This window comes from Anabrus simplex, chromosome 9, assembly GCF_040414725.1.
Source record: "Anabrus simplex isolate iqAnaSimp1 chromosome 9, ASM4041472v1, whole genome shotgun sequence".
NCBI lineage: Eukaryota > Metazoa > Arthropoda > Insecta > Orthoptera > Tettigoniidae > Anabrus > Anabrus simplex.
In genome coordinates this window covers 120,425,402-120,447,773 of record NC_090273.1, presented here as the reverse complement: position 1 = coordinate 120,447,773, position 22,372 = coordinate 120,425,402, and the positions used below count along the sequence as shown (strand labels likewise).

At 40.4% G+C, this 22,372-nt stretch overlaps 1 protein-coding gene across 1 annotated transcript in view; it reads right to left on the bottom strand.

Annotated features, from left to right (window-relative positions):
• ed (echinoid) overlaps window positions 1–22,372 on the bottom strand; it is a 122,478-nt gene that overhangs the window by 27,814 nt on the left and 72,292 nt on the right. Inside the window, exon 3 of the mRNA XM_068229168.1 lies at window positions 11,115–11,311. Coding sequence (XP_068085269.1) covers window positions 11,115–11,311 — 197 coding nt within the window. The remainder of the gene's footprint in view (window positions 1–11,114; window positions 11,312–22,372) is intronic.

Here is a 22,372-nt window from a genome sequence, read left to right as displayed (position 1 = left end):
AAAACTCCCTAGGCCTCGAATGCTCTAATACCACCGTGGTCAGAAAACAGGAGTTGACCAAGGGAGGTTGGACAGGATAGATGAAAGTGAGGAGCCTGGCATAAGTAAGTGGAGAAGCAGTGCCAGGACTCAGCTAAGAGCACCCTGGGGCTCCTTTTAGTCGTCTCACACATTACAGTAAAAGACTATACCACAAGTTCTCAAACTATTATGAGATTGTACCCCTCACTCATGGCTGAAAGTTCCGTGTACCCCCATGAAAAAATCCCTAAACGATAGGTTTGAAAGTATGAGTAGTTGGCTAATTATTAAGGCATTTTAACTGATTATAAACTATTCTTTCAAATACACATTGTGAATAAGATGAGGTTGTGAAATTAAACACATTTTTAAGAGTTTATGTCTGTATCAAGTTATACAATAATAATAAAGTACCACATGATCTCTGTTTGCACGAAAGTTTCACAAAACGCTAGATTTTATCCTCACTATCAAATGAATAAAAAAGGATGAAACATTTTCGACCTTAATTTCGGAATTCAGACATTCCGAACCATCAAAATTTCAATGGAGTGGGTGTGCCTGTTGGCGTGACACAGTTTCAAGCGAAGCGTGGCTCCATATATCCATATTTAAGTTTCTTCTTATTTGTTTCCATATTTCAATTTTTCTTCAATTTTCCCCGTAGGCTGCTCGCGAACCACAGTTTGAGAATCACTCAGTCCAAGCTGAAAGATATTCCCTTCTTTGCCCGACTGGCTTTTATTCGCTTTGCAATAAGCTCTATCTTACGACCCCCAGGGGCTCTCAACTTAGGAGCATGGGTTGGCGACCACGGGGCCCTTAACTGAGTCCTGGCATTGCTTCCACTTATGCCACGTTCCTCATTTTCATCTATCCTATCCGACCTCCCTTGTTCAGCTCTTGTTCTTTTCCGACCCCGACGGTATTAGGTATCGAGGCCTAGGGAGTCTTTCATATTCACGCACTTCGTGGCCCCTGTCTTTCTTTGGTCGATACCTTCATTTTTCAAAGTGTCGGATACCTTCATTTTTTTCTCTCTGATTAGTGTTAATAGAGGATGTCTGCCTAGTTGTACTTCCTTTTAAAACAATAATCACCACCACCTCCAGGAGCTCACAACTTTTGAGGGATTCGTGACGACCAACGAGTCCTAGTTCATGTACAGTAATGAGAAGCTAATAACCTAATTGTTTTACCCCTACTAACAACCATCTCTACCATTACAACGCTATATCTACTTTCATAACATTTTTAAAACTTGAATGTAAACCAAATTAAAATATACATGAGTTGGAGGTAAATGCGCAAACGGACAATATATTGCTCTAATATCCCCAAGTCTCTCGTATCCTAAGTAGTGACCAGGTGTATTGTACCTCTGATCTTTGGACAGAACGCCACGTTTACTTTTCAAAGGGCTAATGAAACAGGGTAACTGTACCATCAGCCGAGTGGTCTCTTCCAATTCTGTTGCTTTTTTTTTTTCTTTAGCTTATATCACAGCGTTTTTCTCTTTCCTCTCACACACTGGCCGAGCTTGTGTTATTTGATCTGGTATCTGCTCTGAAGTGAGAAACAAATTCGCATCAAATTAGAAGGACCATTTGACATTCTAGGAAGTGCGATGTTATCAACTACCAGATGGGAGTTTTATACAGACCAGACCGCGGGCAGGCACAGAGGAACCATTATATACTGAGCCCTTGAGATTACGGCGGAAAGAACTTAAGAGATTATTATGAAAGCTTTGACCAGAGTCTTAAGCTGCTTTTCCTTTTTGCTGAAGTGTTATTTTATAGAGCACAGCGACGGAAAGATGAGCGTTCATTCGTTTGAGGTTCTTGTTTAGATGAACGGAACACTACATTAGTACTTAAAGAGATACAATTCATCAACATTTACACAGTGTTCTGCTTGTTTCATGTTGTTAAATGTGCGAGAAAGAGCCTGGGTTTACTGTACATAGGCCTGTAGTTTTCAAGCCTGATATGACAGCGGAACACAAAAGAATACAGAGAAGTTGATAAGGAACGCATGAAACAACGGCCCTAAAATTCTTTCCAATTTATTTCGAAGATACTTTTTATTTATTCATCATTTTCATTCAATCTGAATCTACAGAAACGACGATCAGAGGAAAATTCAGGATCATCGCCCCTTGGAATGCAAATAGAACCTCCTTCTTCTTCGCTGATCGCAGAGTTAAATCTGCAAACGTAAATACCAACTAATGAAAACAGGAACTTAATTCACTATGAGATCAAGGTTAAAATAATTAATAAACCCAAGAAAATGAAAACTGTACAATGTCAAGTCCAGATTCGTTTGCAGTAACTAAAAGAGATTTTACTCCAAATCCTATCGTTGAGAATTCAGTCTATTTCTTGCTTACCTTCTTATTTCGTGGTTCGTTTGTAGATTCCGATCGATATTCGTTAAGCAACATGGTTACGATGATTTCAATCAATTTTTTTCAAATCACTACTGATCTGCATTTAGGGCAGTCGCCCAGGTGGCAGATTCCCAAGCTGTTGTTTCCCTAGCCTTTTCTTAAATGACTGCAAAGAAAATGGAAATTTATTGAACATTTCCCTTGGTAAGTTATTCCAATCCCTAACTCCCCTTCCTGTAAACGAATATTTGCCCCAGTTTGTCCTCTTGAATTCCAACTTCATCTTCATATTGTGATTTTTCCTACTTTTAAAGACACCACTCAAACTTGTTCGTCTACTAACGTCATCCCACGCCATCTATCCACTGACAGCTTGGAACACACCACTTAGTCGAGCAACTCGTCTCTTTTCTCCCAAATCTTCCCAGCCCGAACTTTGCAACATTTTTGTAACGTTCTTCGGATTTTTTTTCCCCAGTTCTTGAATCAAGTAATCCTGGTGAGGGTCTCATACACTGGAATCATACTCTAGTTTAGGTCTTATCAGAGACTTATATGCCCTCTCCTTTACATCCTTACTACAACCCCTACTTACCCTCATAACCAAGTGCAGAGACCTGTACCCTTTATTTACAATCCCACTTATGTAATTATCCCAATGAAGATCTTTCCTTTTATTAATACCTAGCTACTTACAATGATCCCCAAACGAACTTTCACCTCATCAACGCAATAATTAAAACTGAGAGGACCTTTCATATTTGTTAAACTCACAACCTGACTTTTAACCCCGTTTATCATCATACCATTGCCTGATGTATATCTCACAACACTATCGATGTGATTTTGCAGTTACTCACAATCTTGTAATTTATTACTCTATACAGAACTAGTGGACCCGTGCACTACTCCACAGCAGGTCAGATAACTCATCTTGATACGCCTGTCGTAGCCATATTGTTTTTCCTGCCCATTTCAATAATTTTATGAACATTTAATACCGATAATATAGTTTATGGATTTTCCAAAAATACAAAATGTGTTTATTTTTAAAGAAAATTCCAAATACCAATTTTAACGTCTGTAACATCTTCATTTGTACGATCCCGCCCGCATGTGTGTCTTACCCTACAGTTTTCTTTCCCAAACAGTAAGTCATAATATGTTTACCATACCGATTGGGAACGAACTTTGACTTAAACAGCATTCAGAGTGTCACAGTTCATCTCCACTACCCCCAAAGACTATGAATTCGTCACTAATATTATCATTTTCGGATTTTTAAGTTTCACCCCCTTCCTTTAGGGGTGCTAGGGATTTCTTGCCCGTACAGTAATTTTTCCAGATAAAAGCAGAAATAAGTTTTAAGGAACACATCATAATATGTACATACTGTTGGGTAGGCAACCCGCTGGTCGGACTTGTCTTGCGGTTTGCTTATCTTCCCCTATTTTATTTTTCACCCCCTAGTGCCGAACTACCCATCAGATTTCGTTCAAATCACTTCATAATCCCTCTCAGATGTAATAAGAACAAACTGTGAAAATTTCAGCGAAATCGTTCCAGTAGTTTTTGAGTCTATTAGCTTCAAACATACCAACATCCAATTTTATATATATAGAAGATAACATCATCCACAAAATGCCTGTCTCCCATTATCGCAATACAGCCCATTTGATCTCCTGAATCCAAAATATCTGCTATATCCTGATGAAATCCTACAAGTTGAGCTTCAGCGGAATAACCTTTCCTAAACCCGAACTGTCTTCTATAGAACCAGTTATTAATTTCGCAAACATGTCTAATATAATCAGAAACAATGCTTTCCCAAAGCTTACATGCAATGCATGTCAAACTGACTGGCCTGTAATTTTGTTACATAATAATAATAATAATAATAATAATAATAATGGCATGTAGCCCAGGAGAGATCTGGTGCAGGACTTTCGAACTAACGCACACATGGGCGATCTGCGCATCTGTGAGCATGGTGTCCGACCTAGCATGAAATCTAATTTCGAGAATGGCACAAGCACACAGTCGCCCAGCAAAAGGAAATAACCAATGAAGGTTAAAATCCCCAACCCGGTCGGCAATCAAACCCAGGACCCGTTGAACAGAAGACCAGTATATTAACCAGTTAACCATGGAATAATAATAATAATAATAATAATAATAATAATAATAATAATAATAATAATAATAATAATAATAATAGAACCTCAAACAAAATCCCATGGCGCAACTGCCCCGGAGGACCATGGCCTACCAAGCGACCGCTGCTCAGCTCGAAACCTGCAGATTACGAGGTATCGTGTGGTCAGCACGACGAAATCCTCTCGACTGTTATTCTTGACTTTCTAAACGGCGACCGCCATCTCACCGTTAGGCAGCTCCTCAATTGTAATAACGTAGGCTGAGTGGACCTCGAACCAGCCCTCAGATCCAGGTCAAAATACGCGACCCGGCAGGGAATCGAATCCGGGGCCTCCGGGTGAGAGGCGGGCACGCTACCCCTACACTGCGAGGTCGGCAATAATAATAATAATAATAATAATAATAATAATAATAATAATAATAATAATAATAATAATAATAATAATAATAGCTATCTTCATCGGAAGTATTATCACTCTAACAACGGCTCTTCACGAACAAGTATCCCCCTGTGGGTGGGGGCGGTAGAATAACACCCACGGTATCTCCTGCCTGTCGTAAGAGGCGACTAAAAGGGGACCCAGGGGCTCTGAACTTTGGAACGTGGGTTGGCGACTACGGGGCCCCTAGGTGAGTCCTGGCATTGCTTCCACTTACTTGTGCCAGGATCCTCACTTTCATCTATCCTATCCGACCTTTCTTGGTCAGCTCTTGTTCTTTTTCGACCCCGACGCTATTAGGTTTACGAAGGCTAAGGAGTCTTTCGTTTTCACGCCCTTCGTGACCCTTGTCTTTCTTTGACCGATACCTTCATTTTTCGAAGTGTCGGATCCCTTGCATTTTCCCCTCTGATTAGTGTTATATAGATGATGGTTGCCTAGTTGTACTTCCTCTTAAAACAATAATCACCACCTCCACCACCACCACCACCACCACCACCACCACCACCACCACGAACAAGTACTATGTTGTGCTAAAATCGTCAGGATAAGCTGTTGGCTTACGAGGAAGATGTACCTACTCTGTTTTCCAGTTAGCGTGGAGTGCTGCGAGTCGTCTTAAGAAGGATAAACCTTGGTTATGACGCATAGAACGGTCCCAACACAAAACATAAAAAGCAGACTTCTTCCTCAAGACACTTTCCAGCGATGGAAGCAAGTGGATCGCAGATAAAAATGAAAGTGTGATGTATGAACCACTCTAAATCATTAAGTGGAAAAACGGTCGTGGTTCTGGGAGCAGCAGCAAAAGGTGCTTTTGGCGGCCATGTGCAAGCTTCATATAAATCACATTGCTTTATGTTCTCGTGCTTGTGAGTGTACACAGCAAACAGACAGCTCCATTTCCGCGACCGGAACAACACCACCACTCTACCTGTTCGAGAACGAGAAGTTTAAGACGCCTCTATTAATCTACAAACAAGCCCCACAGGAAGAAACATTGATAAGCTGATGGTAAACACTCATTACTGACGCTATGCATGAACACTAGTGGCACTGAAGGACCCCCACCCACTGCCTCGAACTATATCCTGAATATAATGAAGCTGTGAGCTCCGACTTCCTTCAAAATAACAGAAATGTACACACACTGACTCATAATACGCATGAGTTGTTAGTTTCGAATTGCCGCAAATAATATAAATATAGAATAATGTAAAATGACACCGTGCTTAATTCGTAAAGTGTTAAGTACCAGACCCGTGAAATCTGATGCAGGTAGAGATTAGTTACACTCTCTCCCAAGAAAGACAAATTTAATTTGGAAATATGGAATGGAAATTATTTACGTATAAAGGTAGGCATATTAAAGTTACGAAAACATGCATTGTGATGTTTATTATTAATTTACTGGACTGTTTTAATTTAAAGCAACCAAAAACATGCATCATGATGATAATTAATAATTATTAATTCACTGAACTGTTTGAATTTATTTTAACATTTACATATAAAAACTTGTTTGTGGGATTAAATAAATTACTTTAATCACATTTTTTTATTTAAATCATTACAGTACACATAAATTGAAACATTAAGAATTTAATATACGCATAAAGTCATGAATGAGCCTCCGTGGCTCAGGCGGCAGCGCGCCGGCCTCTCACCGCTGGGCTCCGTGGTTCAAATCCCGGTCACTCCATGTGAGAATTGTGCTGGACAAAGCGGAGGCGGACAGGTTTTCCCCGGGTACTCCGGTTTTCCCTGTCATCTTTCATTCGAGCAACACTCTCCAATATCATATCATTTCATTTCATCTGTCATTCATTAATCATTGCCCCAGAGGAGTGCAACAGGCTTCGGCAGCCGGCACAATTCCTATCCTCGTCACTAGATGGAGGCTTCATTCATTCCATTCCTGACCCGGTCGAATGACTGGAAACAGGCTGTGGATTTTCATTTTCATAAAGTCATGAAATAGTTACTACTACAGAAGAACCTGCCTGGTGTTCAAGGATTTTTTTTAAAAGTTCTTGAAAATGTTATAATACGTTTTTATTTCAATTTAAGCTCCAGTGAGATTTGCTTATTCTCAAATAGACCTGGCTGAAATTAAGCGAAGAACCTATGTTTTAAAATGCTTAAATAAATAAAAAGTAAATAAATAAATTAAATAAATAAATGATACGTGTTAAGGAATCTGGTCTAGTGGTTAACACAGTTAACTGCTATCTGGAAGATCTAGAGTTCCAGTTCTGGGAGTGAATTTCGCCTGTTTAAATCAGTATAAGCTTAACCTTGTATGGACAATAACTGAGGTACTGATCACGGAAATTGGCATTAACGGCAGTCGAGTGTGTGATACCGACTTCTCACGAAAGACAGCAAAACCAGGCCACACAGAACGGCGCTGTCTCACAAAATAATTAAATATAAGCTGCAGACTTAAACCTGACTATAATCTGAGTCAACATAAAATACGTTCTTCAAAGTTGCTTCGCCTTTGCACTGCACTGGCACAAATGACACGGAGAAGTTTTTCCTAAATTCAAATGCAGTTTTTTAAAATGGTAACAGCTAAGAAGTTATCAAACAATTATAAGAAATCTATATTTAAATGTATTATATAATTATATTTAATGGAGAATGTTACTATTATTATTGCCCCTTATACCTTTCTATATCTTTGTTAGTATTCTTGCCTGTTTTAAGAAAAACTGTATTTCAGGCTCAACTGTTTTCATGATGAAGAGAGTAGTAGATTTTTACCACTCGATTTCCCTTCTAAATGCCATTTCAATGATCATACAATACGTTCACACCAATGCGGTATAACAGATTGAGCCAGGAAAATCACGATCTGGTTGGCATTTAAAGTTGCTTTCATCACTTCAGGAGATCGTGTTCAACGGCAGAATCGCCGACCAAGACGCTGGTAATACAAAACGTTACTGGCGCGGCGACACAAACATAAGTCTACTAAACACAAACGCTCTGAATTGAAAAAAAAAAAAAAAAAAAAAAAAAAAAAAACACAAAAAACAGAAGTCATGAATACTAAATTATACCCTCTAGACTAATTACTGGTTGTTCATATTTAAAAACAAGTAATTAGCGACACGCGGTTTTTTTTTACAAACAAGTAGCCTACGCATCAAATTATTGAAAACGATTGCTTTATTCAACATTAATTCAACTTTCATGACAGCCAAATTTGATGCTATTGGTTTTCAGCTTTTAGCCCTTGTTGATAACTAACCAAACAGAACTGAAAGGGAAAACTCAACACTAGAACACGGCCATGAACAAGATAGCTTTATCTAGCTTCTCTCCAAAGCGGCCTTGGTTCCAGTCCTGATCAGCGCATGTGAGGTATCGTAATAAAGAGCTTTAAGTAACAGTGGTTCGGATTCTACTATGACTTAAAATCACAAGATTTATGTAGGCTACTTGCTTTCGGAATACTTTAGGTTTACGATCTAATGCTGTCGATCATAGGACAAACTAGGCTAATCAGCTGACTAAGAAACTTACAAAAGATTATTGTATCGAATAGCATGAAACACTTAAGACGTTACCACAGGATTCCCTCCTCCCCAGATGCTCTCAAATTGGGATCGTGGAGTGCGAACCGGGGCATTTTTGTAAAACTGCCAATACGAGAAATTCTTTCCTGGCCTTTTCAGGGTGAAAATGAGACTTCTTGGGATTTCTTCAGCCTGAAGTACAGTAGCTAGAATTCTGATTCGTGGCGTTAGGTAATAAAATAAAATCAAAGAAAAGAGAGAAGTCACGAGGAGAGTAAAGCCTTTGTAAAGCTAATAAGGGATTGGAATAAATTATCGAGGGAAATGTTCAATAAATTTCCAAGTTCGTTGAAAATTTAAGGAAAAGCTAAGGAAACAATTATAAATAAATATGAGGTAAGCAATTGATAGAGAATCTGCCACCTGGACGATCACTCATGACTGAATTGAATGACTGAACACAGACTGGGTCGGAAGTGCAGAATAATTCACCAAGGAAAAGATTAAAAGAAAGAGACTGGCGCTGATATGTAAAAGCAATGCCAAGCTCAGCTTGGGACTCCTTGGTTTACATCCAATGAACCGAGTTTTGAGTAATTGGGCGTAATCTTTGGGTTTCTGGTCTTTCCTGTTCTTAGAACATACGAGTACCTATAGATAAAAGTGTGTTTACTTCTTGCTGCATAGAAGTAGATTGGTTGGCACTTAAAAGAACTCCTGCTGGACTAAATTCCGGCACCTCGGCGTCTCCGAAAACTGTAAAAGTAGTTAGTGGGACGTAAAGCAAATAATATTATTATTATTAATAAACTAATACATAAGACGAAGAAACTTAAAAATTTCTGGCGGAAACAGCTGTTCTCCTCGTTAAACCCATTTATCGCTCCAGTTAATTCTCGGCGGACCGAGTACCACCCTATATGCCGCCGAATGCTTGAGCCTCACTCACTGCGGTGAGACAGAGATGATCCAAATAAAAGAGAAGAAATTCCAACGAAAGATCCTGGACCCACGCCAAAATTTTGAGGTCGAATAACGCCTGAAGTCAAATGCAGAGCTGTACTCAGAAATTTGTCATGAGGAAGCGCCATCTTATGTTTTACGGTTATCTCTCTCGAATGCCTAACACCAGAATATTACGCAGAATTCTTGATCTTCGGGGACTGAATGCCCAGCACCAAAATATTACGCAGAATTCTTGATCTTCGGAGACTGAATGCCTAACACCGGAAAATTACGCAGAATTATTGATCTTCGCAGACTGAATGCCTAACACAGGAATATACGCAGAATTGTTGATCTTCGGAGACTGAATGCCTAGCACCGAAATATTACGCAGAACTCTTGATCTTAGAAGACTGGATGTCTAGTACCAGAATATTACGCAGAATTCTAGATCTTCGGAGACTCAATGCCTAACACCGGAATATTACGCAGAATTATTGATCTTTGGAGACTGAATGCCTAACACCAGAATATTACGCAGAATTCTTGATCTTCGGAGACTCTGAGATGCCGAAAATTTTGTCCCTTACCTTCATTTAGCACCGGACTGAGTTGGGTTCGAACCCACTACCTTGAGCTCAGAAACCATAACAACAAAACTGATTTATAAGTAGAAATAATTCTTATTCCTTTCTTTTTGAGGAGGTAGGTATTAAGGAATAAAAATCTGGTCGGGAAGGCAGGATCTATAAAACACAATATGAAGTGCGAACATTCTCTCCTACCTCCACATAAATCACTCGGTGAATTTGTCTGCAGCTGTAGACCACATACAGCGTTGTTTAAGTGCGAAGGACTGCTCGGGTTGATATAAATCACATTGTTTTACGGTCTCATGTATGTAATGTACGAATAGCTTGTTGCGCCGCACGGAGAGACCAGCAGCCCATAAACGGACAGATCGATTTCCGGCGGAAGAGGAAGATACAACAAACTCGGACAATACAGCTATCATGGAGAAATCTCTCTCTCTCTCTCTCTCTCTCTCTCTCTCTCTCTCTCTCTCTCTAGCGAAAGAGTTCACACATGTGTCCTGTGGAACGCAGCCTATTCCAAAGAAATAAATGCAGTGTGATTTTATTGTTTCCAGCTCGCCGGCTCTTACTGTCCCTACATCTGGTGTGAATCCATCAGTACCAGTAAAACATACACGCGCGAACGATCTCAATGCTGTGGAATTGGGTTAAAATCTTCGTAGTGATTTAGTGCGGACATAACAATGTCAGGTAGAATAACAGTCACATGAAGGACTTTTCTTCGAGGTCCTGTAAGAATGTACCATCACATGAAGTGTTATTAAGATATTTTCTCTCCGTTCGTCAATTTCTTAAAATTTTTAAGCAGTCCGCTTGAATTTTGCATGATATGAGAATCAGAAATAATGGAAAGACACACATACAAAATTAAGGCAGCCTACAGCTAGTTCAGAAGACCATGCATGGTACCTTAATACGAGCCTGTTCCATCCTGCATGAATGACCTAAAATGCTACTGTATTCCAACATGCATATCTTACGTAGCTTGCAGCCTCCGCCTGCAGCGAGGTGCTCATGTGAATGGTGTACTTACAGTTGACATTGAGCGTTACACTGGACTCCATCCTGGCGTTATCAGGGAGAGCGCGGTTCCAAACCACACAGCGATACACAGCGCCATCGTCAGCACGTGACGGCGTCAGAGTCAGTACAGCTGTCGTGGGGGAATCCCGGGAATTGCCCGCTCGATACGCTGCCTCCAGCGGATAGTCCGATCGGTCCTTATACCACCTGAAACAAATAACAGAATAATGAAAATGCATTCACTAATATCCAGGAGGAAATTATTCCTACAGAAAATACATTTATTTGAAAGCAATTGTTGAATATCTTCGACTGAAAAGGTAGAACCTAACAGAAGTGCAACTACTGGTGTAGCTGAATAGAGTGGTGGTGGTGATTATTGTTTTAATAGGAAGTACCACTAGGCAACCATCCTGTACATAACACGAATTAGAGAGAAAAAAAACGAAGGGCGTGAAAATGAAATACTTTCTAGGCCTCGCAACCTAATACCGTCGGGGTCGGAAAAGAACAAGAGTTGACCAAGGGAGGTCGGATAGGACAGATAAAAGTGAGGAGCCTGGTGCAAGTAAGTGGAAGCAATGCCAGGACTCAGCTGAGGGCCCCGTGGTCACAATAGACGCTCCAAAGTTTTTGAGCACCTAGGGCCCCTTTTAGTCGCCTCTTACGACAGACAGAGAATACCGTAGGTGTTATTCTACAGCCCTCACCCACAGGGGGTTAGCTGAATAGAAAATGTATGTATGTATGTATGTATGTATGTATGTATGTATGTATGTATGTATGTATGTATGTATGTATGTATGTACAGTCTTCAGCCCGAAAGCGGGTTGGACCCTCAACAGCTCCACCATTAGCTGTCATAGATAAGGTCGGCATCACTGAAGAGGCGTACTCGGGAAATGAGAAATGAGGTAGTTTCCCGTTGCTTTCCTCACTGAACCAGACGTTGCTAATGCATATCAGTCTGCCAAGTCCACTGAAATGCATGCACCAACCGGTCTATGACAACATTTTCACATCATTCATAGCAGCCTCATAAAGAATGGCATTACTAGCATCGCTCATACCTCAGTCACTTTCACATTTAAAATTCTCTCTACTGTGCTGTTGGATTATTTCTATGTTTATGTTTAGGGTTATTAATAGTTTGATATTGCGGGTGTTAACAGGTGTTAATATAAGGAAAGATCTTCATTGGGATGATCACATACATATTATTGTTAATAAAGGGTACAGATCTCTGCACATGGTTATGAGGGTATTTAGGGGTTGTAGTAAGGATGTAAAGGAGAGAGCATATATGTCTCTGGTAAGACCTCAACTAGAGTATGGTTTGAGTGTATGGAACCCTCACCAGGATTACTTGATTCAAGAACTGGAAAAAATCCATAGAAAAGCAGCTCGATTTGTTCTGGGTGATTTCCGACAAAAGAGTAGCATTACAAAAATGTTGCAAAATTTGGGCTGGGAAGACTTGGGGGAAAGAAGACGAGCTGTTCGACTAAGTGGTATGTTCCAAGCTGTCATTGGAGAGTTGGCGTGGAATGACACCAGTAGACGAATATGTTTGAGAGATGTCTTTAAAAGTAGGAAAGATCACGAAGATAAAACTGGAATTCATGAGGACAAATTGGGTCAAATATTCGTTTATAGGTAGGGGAGTTAGGGACTAGAATAACTTACCAAGGGAGATGTTCAATAAATTTCCAATTTCTTAGCGATCATTTAAGAAAAGGCTAGGAAAACAACAGACAGGGAATATGTCACCTGGGCGACTGCCCTAAATTCAGATCAGTAGTGATTGATTAATTGACTGATTGATTGATTGATTGATTGATTGATTGATTGATTGATTGATTGATTGATTGATTGATTGATTGATTGATTGATTGAATATATACTAATTTAATGCTTTCATGGAGCAGCGTTACTATTCAGATTTTCAGCATAGGTTAAAAACCTGTGATCTAAAGTTAAAGGATTTGGAAACAACCTGTGCTCTGTTGATTTAAGAACCTCATTCTTTAGGAAGATCACGTCAATACGATGTTTGTAAGGAATAATAGCACAGTAAAAGAAAAAAGCCCAGTTGGGATGAGAAGGGTTCATTAGAGAAATAGTACGCGAAGGGATCTTTTCAATGTTAGGAGGAGAGAACGGGACTGACATGATCCCCCTAGCACCAGCATTAGATGCAACACAATGAGTATTGTTCGGTAGACCCGTGCGCTGCTCGAGAGGGCTGTAGGGCTCCAAAGGACGTGTGATATCGTACGTTCTTTGTTCCGTTAACTTTTTATTTCTTCTCCGACGTAAAGGCTGTAAACAATCTCCACCTCTTCCTTCCTAGATGTAAGACCATTCTTGTTTTCTTTTCTCTTCTTTTCTTTTACTCTCCCTTCAGAACATACCGGGAGTCTGACGTATCTTCATCACATTAAAGATTATTGATACGGCTTCTCCTATCGAGCGCTGAAATTATCTCGGCATCAGATTTCTAAGTGAAAAATGGCGGAAAGGAACTTGATGAAAGATTACAACTCTTTTTATTTTATTTTATTATATAACTGTTAGCCTCTTTCGTCTGTCGAAACTAACTTTGAGTAAATAAATCTATAAGCTTAAAGATAAAACAATCCTATTTAGATATTTGATCATTAGTAACGGAGAAAAGTATGTCATCAATGGGAATATTCTGTGTTGGAAATGAAAATGTTGAATCGGCGTCCCAAGGGAAACGAACTCGAACACAGCGAGCGCGCTGGGCCGTTCAGGGGTACGCTGAAATTAATCAGTAACGGAAAAGAAAAACTAAGTTACAAATAAAATCCGTGATAATTAGAAGAACTGCAGAACAATATAAGAGAAGAAATAACCAACAGGTAGGAAGCAGCGTTACATGTTCAAATTTGTTTACAGACACTAGAACGCTTGCCTCAAGCGGAACGGTGAATATTAAAAAGCCCCCACACACACCCACTTCTCATTACCTTCTGGATACATACCATAAAGGAATACGAACAACTCAGTGAGAAAACACTTAGTAAACCCCACCGGGTGGGGCGGGTTGAGAGGGGGAGGGCGGTAGAATACCAGGTGTATGCATAAGTTTTTGCCGGGTTTTGTGGTAAAGAAAACACGTAATTTTCAAGGAAAATTCATTTTTTGTTTATTCAAAATATTGGCCATCGGTTTCTACACACTTCGCCCATCTTTCAGGTAAGTTATGAATACCATGCTGGATAAACTGCTTGTCTGTTATAGCAAACCATTCGTCGAGCCATTTTCCAACTTCTTCGAAATTGCTGAAGTGCTGCTCTGCGAGCGCGTGCCCCATTGATGCGAAGAGGTGATGATAGATGGCGCTAGACCGGGGCAGTACGGCGGGTGCGGAATGATGTCCCATCCAAGCGATTTCAAGGTGTCATTCGCTGGTTTTGCTGTGTGAGACGGCGCATTGTCGTGTAACAAAATCACTTTGCCATTTGTTCTGGCCCATTCTGGTCGTCTTTCGATCACTGTATGTATGTATGTATGTATGTATGTATGTATGTATGTATGTATGTATGTATGTATGTATGTATGTATGTATGTATGTATGTATGTATGTATGTATGTATGTATGTATGTATGTATGCATGTATGTATGTATGTATGTATGTATGTATGTTCGGTCCGCAGCCCTAAGGCTGGTTGGATCCTCAACAGCTCCGCCATCAGCTGTCATAGTCTCATAGATGGCTTAGGCATTACTGAAGAGGCATACTAGGGAAATTAGGAGTGAGGTAGTTTCCCGTTGCTTTTCGATCAATGCGTGATTTAAATTAATCATTCGTTGGCGATAGCGTTGAGTTTGAGTTGGGTCACCATCCAGTAACGCCTGCAACTGCTCGTCTTCGCACTTTTGTGGTCTACCAGAGCGCGCACTGTCTTTCACATTGAAATCACCACGATTAAATTGTCGAAACCATGTCTCACATGTTCTAATCGATGGAGCGTGTTCAACATATGTTTCTACCAGAAAAACGATGACTTTCCACAGCCTTTTTTCTTTTGATTAAACAAGAAAAGCAATGCTTGCCGCAAATATTCTTTTTCAGGCACAAACGACGGCATGATCACTGAACGATACAATACAGACGCTAGTGTTTGGCGGACTCAACTTGTGTGTGCTGGTATGTGAGACGAACAAACTGACGTATGTACTGTACGCTGCGTACTGTTCGCTAGCGCTCTTAGTGAAAACGTAAAAGACTTATGCATATACCAGATACAGTATCCCTTGTCAGTCGTAAGAGGCGAATGAAAGAGGGCTATAGTGGCCCTCATCTTCGGTTTCCCCTAGCTGAGTCTAGCATTACCTCCACTGAATTGGGTCAGACTCTTCGCTTTCATCTTTCCTATCCCATAGTCGCCATAAGACCTATCTGTATCGGTCAACATAAAAACAAAACAGTTCATACTCTTAAAGCTTTGTTAATGAGCAAGATTATTTTTTCACATACTGTACTTGAGCCCAGTTCTATGAATTTTTGAAAACATCTGCACAGTTGTTATAACAAATTGTTTCTAGTGATATGTATACGTCAAAGTGACAGTTATGTAGAGAGATTAAGCACCGATTGCAATAATGTATTTTTTCCTCTTCAATTTTCAAAGCCGTCAACATTTAACTGTCCCACTTTGAGCCTCAATAAAAGTTGTCAGTTTAGGATAGCACAGCCAGAGTGAACAAATATGCTGGTTAAATATAATTCCTGTCAATAGGAAGTGTTCCCATATTAAAAACGTTACCCACTTCGAGAAGTGAACATAGTGAATATGATGTTATCATAAATAATCACAAAGTCATAACCACTGTGTATTATAAGAAACGATCCTGCTATCTTGTTTGTACTTCAATTTACGCAGAGTGCCACTAGAGAGAGCTGGTGTCGCACGCCACGCCGCATTTCTCATCAAGGCGAGCTATTCCCTGACTGCCAGAGGTAAACACTGATAAATACTGTAGTTAGCGACTTCCATCAGAAAACTCAGTGGAATTAATGCATTTATTCTCAAGAGAAATACCACATTTAATATGAACACAGCCAATCAGTGCCTTGTTTACCAATTCAAGAACCACTTCTGAATGAGTCCAGCATACTGATCAGTGGTGTATGCTGGGATCAAGACGTGCGCTAGCACTAGACTTTTCGATGGCTGGTTTAGTGAACGTTAAGTCCTAAGCGTTTCGAGCTGCAGCCAATAGCCAATGGAGTAGCCTGCTGTGTTGTCAAGACTGTTTCACAAGCTACTGCCCTGGACTCCGCTACTGTCAATACTCAACACCTGATCAGTGGAGATGGTAGCCTAAGGTTTAGTAGTGGTTAAATCGCCTTTTATCCGATGGCCCCGGTTCAGTTTTCAGAATCAACCCCCTCGTACTCTTAATTCCCAGGCTTGGGGACTGGGTGTTTGTGACGTCTTCGCCATTCATTCATTCATTCATTCATTCATTCATTCATTCATTCATTCATTTCATCCTCATTACGTCACCACCAAACTATACAGATGCCATGCGCCATTATTATTATTATTATTATTATTATTATTAAGGGCTGCGTGGCCGGAGGCGCTAAAGGCGTGCTCGGTTCATCCGAAAGGACGTGGGTTCGATTTCCCGTCATAAAGTAGAAAACATTAAGAAACGAGATTTTCACTTACGGAGGTGCATATGGTCATGAGGTTCACTTAGCCTACACCACAAATGAGTACCAGGTTAATTTTCATGGGGGCAAAGGCGGCAGGGAGTAGAGCTAACCACTCTACCCCACCTAGTGCCGAGGTGGAAGTCTTTACCTTCCACCCCTCCAAGGGTCTATACGGAGATTACTATGTTGTTATTACTAAAATTATTATTATTATTTTAATTGTTATGTGTATGAAGACGAACACTATGACACAATCCCCGAGCCATCAGCCGTGGCTAAAATCCCCGGCCCAGCCAGGGATCGAACTTGGGACCCACAGAGCTGTAGGTCATTATTATTATTATTATTATTATTATTATTATTATTATTATTATTATTATTATTATTAAGAATACGAGCCTGTCCAGAATTCATACAAAAATTACAAATTCAAATAACAGAACAAGCTATCGTAGATATCGAGTACAATTCTTCACCATGTACGACAGACAATAGATAGACCAATAGGCTGTATCGCACTGTACGTTTCTGCACAATGTCTTATCAACGTGTTTACGTGTTAATTTAACGTGATCCTAAGAATAATGTTATTGTTTTTACGCCCCACTAACTACTTGGACGGTTTTCGAAGATGTGTGTTCCTAAGATTGCACACGTTGCGGCGATTACTCCAGGGAGTCTCAAAAGGGGCCACGAGAGCTTGTCTAGAAACCTTTCTTCCTTCCTTCCTCATGAAAGGAGATCGTTTATTTCTTTTTGAGGTTCGACCACTAGACAGCTAAGCACGCATATCCCTCTTTTTTTAAACATACAATTCTGTAACTCCCGAGACCTGCGTCAGAAGGGCTTTTATCCTGCCCTACGTTAGATATAAGAAAAAGTAACTTTGTGGAAAATTCAGTTTTGAAAATCAAGTTGAATCCTATTGCCTAGCACAAGAAATTTGCATTTCCTTCATCAAGAAAAAAAAAAAGAAAAGAAAAAAAAACAACAACAATTGCTTACCAATTGATTAAGACCATGAAATGGTGAGCATTTATAAGAAGTTCCTGGCTATAGATGTTTCGCAAAAGGAACTGCACGAAAGTTCGCTGAACACTAAAATAAAGAAAATGTTCATTTGAAAGACCTTACAGAATGAGAAACATGGACTTCCAGTTATTTTCTAAAGTGATAATAGGAGAGGTGTTGTTACGAAACGGGGTTGTATTACGAAACACCTGAATTTGTGACGAAAACGCTGCAATCTTTCGGAAACTGCAGTAGTTGGTGGCAGGTTTCGTCACTTTCACCTAGTCCTAGTGTACTGTATGACTGTGAGTAGGAGTGTCCTGCGCTCGAGGAACCAAAATAAGATTCAACAGTGTCCGCCTCTGTGGTGTAGTGGTTAGTGTGATTAGCTGCCACGAAATTTGAAAAGTGGTACGAGGACTGGAACGGGGTCAACTGGGTAGAGGGGGGTTCGATTCCCTCCTCAGCCATCCTCGAAGTGGTTTTCCGTGGTTTCCCACTTCTCCTCCAGGCAAATACCGGGATGGTACCTATCTTAAGGCCAAGACCGCTTCCTTCCCTCTTCCTTGTCTATCAATTCCAATCTTCCCATCCCCCACAAGGCACCTGTTCAGCATAGCAAATGAGGCCGTCTGGGCGCGGTACTGATCCTCCTCCCCAGTTGTATCCCCAGACCCAGAGTCTCACACTCCACGACACTGCCCTTAAGGCGGTAGAGCTGGGATCCCTCGCTGAGTCCGAGGGAAAAAGCCAACCTTGTAGGATAAAAAGAAGAAAGAAGAAGAAGATTCAACAGTTCTTGTGTTAGGCCACTTAATATTGCTACGTCACTGTATACAAATGAAATGATACACAGTCTAGTATAGAACCCAGCAGCTATCCATGAATTTTAATATCCAGTTTCTAGAATTTTTCTTCAGTCATTTTCCCGAGACGTAACAAACAAACAAACACACAAACAAACAAAGAAACACAGAACAGGTCCTATTTCCGATTTCTGTATAATTAATCCAAGATTTCAAAGAAACGAAGCGTGAGATAAAAATTTAAAATGTCTAGACATAATAATTGAGTGTTTGTGTGAGAGAGAGAGAAAGAGAGAGAGAGAGAGAGAGAGAGAGAGAGAGAGAGAGAGAAAGGAACAAAAACTCCAAAATTATGAGAAATAGTTTCTATTATAACCGTTTGTAGTTTCTTGAAAAGTTGTCCACTTTACAGTACTCGAAAGTTAGAGTGTCTTACTTCTCGTTAGAACGAGATCAATCAACTGCCACTGCTGTACCTTGGAATTGTCTTACCGTTAGCATCACTCAGCTAGACAAACACTAGTTTCTCTACTTGGAGCAAGCCCCATAAGGCACCGCACTCAGTAGTCGTTGTACTTTACAAGAGAATTAATTTCCCTCTGGCATTCTCATGTCAAGCTAGAACGGAGGGGTCAGCCAAACAAGGAACTGTGAGAAAAAAAAATGTGCACGCGATTTAATAATTCTACTGAAACTAAAAGTTCATATGTAGAACGACAAAAAAAATGAACTTCATGCAATAATGGTGAGCCTCTCCTCAGAACCCCCCTGAACTTCTCTTCGTTTTGTAAAGCAACTCATTAAGGAAACTTCATGACATTAATAACAATGTTTTGTTCAAAGAAGTGACAGTCCTTTTTTTTTTCTCTCTCGCCCATTTTCTCTCTCTCTAAATTCAAGAACAAATCCTCGTCTCCCTTGGCGAATGCTTGCGCGGAAGAGATTCATCAGTAACAATTTTTTACGATATATGTTTCTTATTCAGGGAAGTTTTGCATCCACTTGTCATTACAAATATATCTTAGTTTCATATTTTTCCCCCAGTTAGAAACTGCCCAGCTAAAACAAAACATCCCTAAATGAAAAATAATAGCACACTATATAATGAAACTGGCTTAATCTACAGTTCTTCTTCCTTCCCCCCCCCCCTCCCCATCCCTTACGGTTTGCTTTACGTCGCACTGACACAGATGGGTCTTAATGGCGACAACGGGACAGGGAAGGGCTAGGTGTAGGAAGGAAGCGACTGTGGCCTTGATTAAGGTACATCCCTAGCATTTGCCTAGTGTGAAAAAGGGAAACCACTGCCGACAGTGTGGTTCGAATCCACTGTCTCCCGAATACAAGCTCACAGCTTCGTGATCCAAACTGCGCAGCCATTCGCTTGGTACATGTACAGTACATAACATTCATCATCCACCTTAGGAATCCCAAACATAACCAATCAAAGGAATGCGTTATCTTCTTCTTCTTCTACCGCTTTTCCCACAACTGTGGGGCCGCGGGTGCGAATTGGGACGGACATGTAGATTTGGCCCTGTTTTACGGCTGGATGCCCTTCCTGAATTAAACCCTATATGGAGAGATGTAATCATTATTGCGTGTTCTTGTTGGTGTTTGGTAGTGTTGAATATTGTCTGAATATGAAGAGGACAAATACAAACAGAAGAATGAATCAGAAGCGATTACAATCCCCGACCCGGCCTGGAATCTAACCCGCGACCCTCTGAACCGGAGGCTTCAACGCTGACCATTCAGCCAATGAGTCGGACCACAGGAATGTGTTCTAATTTAAAAAAATAAACGGACTAATTTATCGTGTGAACGGTGGTATTCAAATAGATCAGCTATATGCCGGTAGAATTGATGGCACGTAAAAGACCTGCGGAATAAAATTCCGGCATCTCCGCGTCTCCAAAAACCGTAAAAAAATGTAGTTAGTAGGTTGTAAAACCCTTAACATTATTATTTATTTATTATTCGTCTTAACGCTCATCTCTTCATGTTTACACAACACATCCTACTACTAACCCGCACCACAGACAAACGCATTAGTGAATACATTCATCAAGAAGGGCATCTGGCTATAATACTGAGTCTTTACATTTAATGCTGTTCCTAAATAACTGGGAGAATACCAGGAGGAAGAAGAAATTGTCCTAAACACGTAAGGATTTTGATTACTACGATTTCCAGCATTTCTTGTTCACTGCCTTGCTATTTTCTTCCAGTTACATCGAGTACATGTTTACGATTGTCCATCGATAACAGATTCAACACATATTCATACTAACAATATGCTGCCCATAACGTCCTAAAATGCTGCAATTTTATGGGTAATAAACATGTACGTTTCCATGCCATGACAATGCTCCATCGTACTGATTTCGAGCTCATACCTGCAGTATCTCTATAAATAACATTGATGTTTTGTCTGCAGGCAGATACCGTCACTATTCACGGCGAAGAAAGGCTTAAGGCCTACTCTTACACTTACCCACTCCATTTAGGATGTACAATATTAAAATAGTTCAAACAACAATAAACCGAGAAACAGTATACTGTCGTAGTATTAACACCAAAAATGGAGATAGTAATCATAGCCCACTACTTATAGTATGTACAACATGACAAAACAAACCAAACAAACCCCATGGCACTACAGCCCTTGAAGGGCCTTGGCCTACCAAGCGACCGCTGCTCAGCCTGAAGGCCTGCAGATTACGAGGTGTCGTGTGGTCAGCACGACGAATCCTCTCGGCCGTTATTCTTGGCTTTCTAGACCGGGGACGCTATCTCACCATCAGTTAGCTCCTGAATTCTAATCACGTAGGCTGAGTGAACCTCGAACCAGCCCTCAGGTCCAGGTAAAAATCCCTGACCTGGCCGGGAATCGAACCCGGGGCCTTCGGGTAAGAGGCAGGCACGCTACCCCTACACCACAGAGCCGGCGTACAACATGACAGTAAATTTAATTTTGAAACTTTTATGTCCTGCCAGCTTTTTTTGATAGAACCAACCCTGACTGACAAAATTACGAAATACCTAGAAAACGGTACCGCTGACGGCTTTGAACCTGCAATCCTGGGAAGCCTCTGGTACTAATCAACAATACCATAACACTGACCGACTACTGATAATAAATGTATCTTCTGTCTTCTTCTGCCCCTCACCTCTGCTAGATGCCATTTCTATCGTACTTGCACAAAAATTAACCCATCAACGACAATCAACGTAATAATGTAAAGTTAATTAAATCCCCACATTTGGAGCTCTATAAAAGTAAAATACTATTATGTATAGTTTACAGTTGTATGAATTTAAGTTAACAGGTATTCTGGAAATGACATAATTAAGAACTCATCAATGAATACAAATTGCCTTCCGTTTGAAAAGTTGGGACACGGCTTACTCTTCAGCTCGGAATGTACGACGAGCTGTTTCAACGCACGTCGCTCCTCTTAAATTACATATATTGCATATTGCGTCCGTCACTCATCAGTATGTAAATATTGATGACTTTGACTGCATATAAATCTCTACTTTTGGTACACAGCAATACAAAAAAATGCGTCATTGCTTCATAGGATTATGCAAAATAGTACGGAGAGTTAAGAACTGTAATGGAATTTGTGAGTTAAATGTGAACGGAAATGGCAAAATCCATAACTTGATCATGGTTTTCGACTTCACTCAACACCTCGCTCGACATTTGCATTGATCAGGTTTCTGCTGTCCGGATTAGTGAGAAAAGT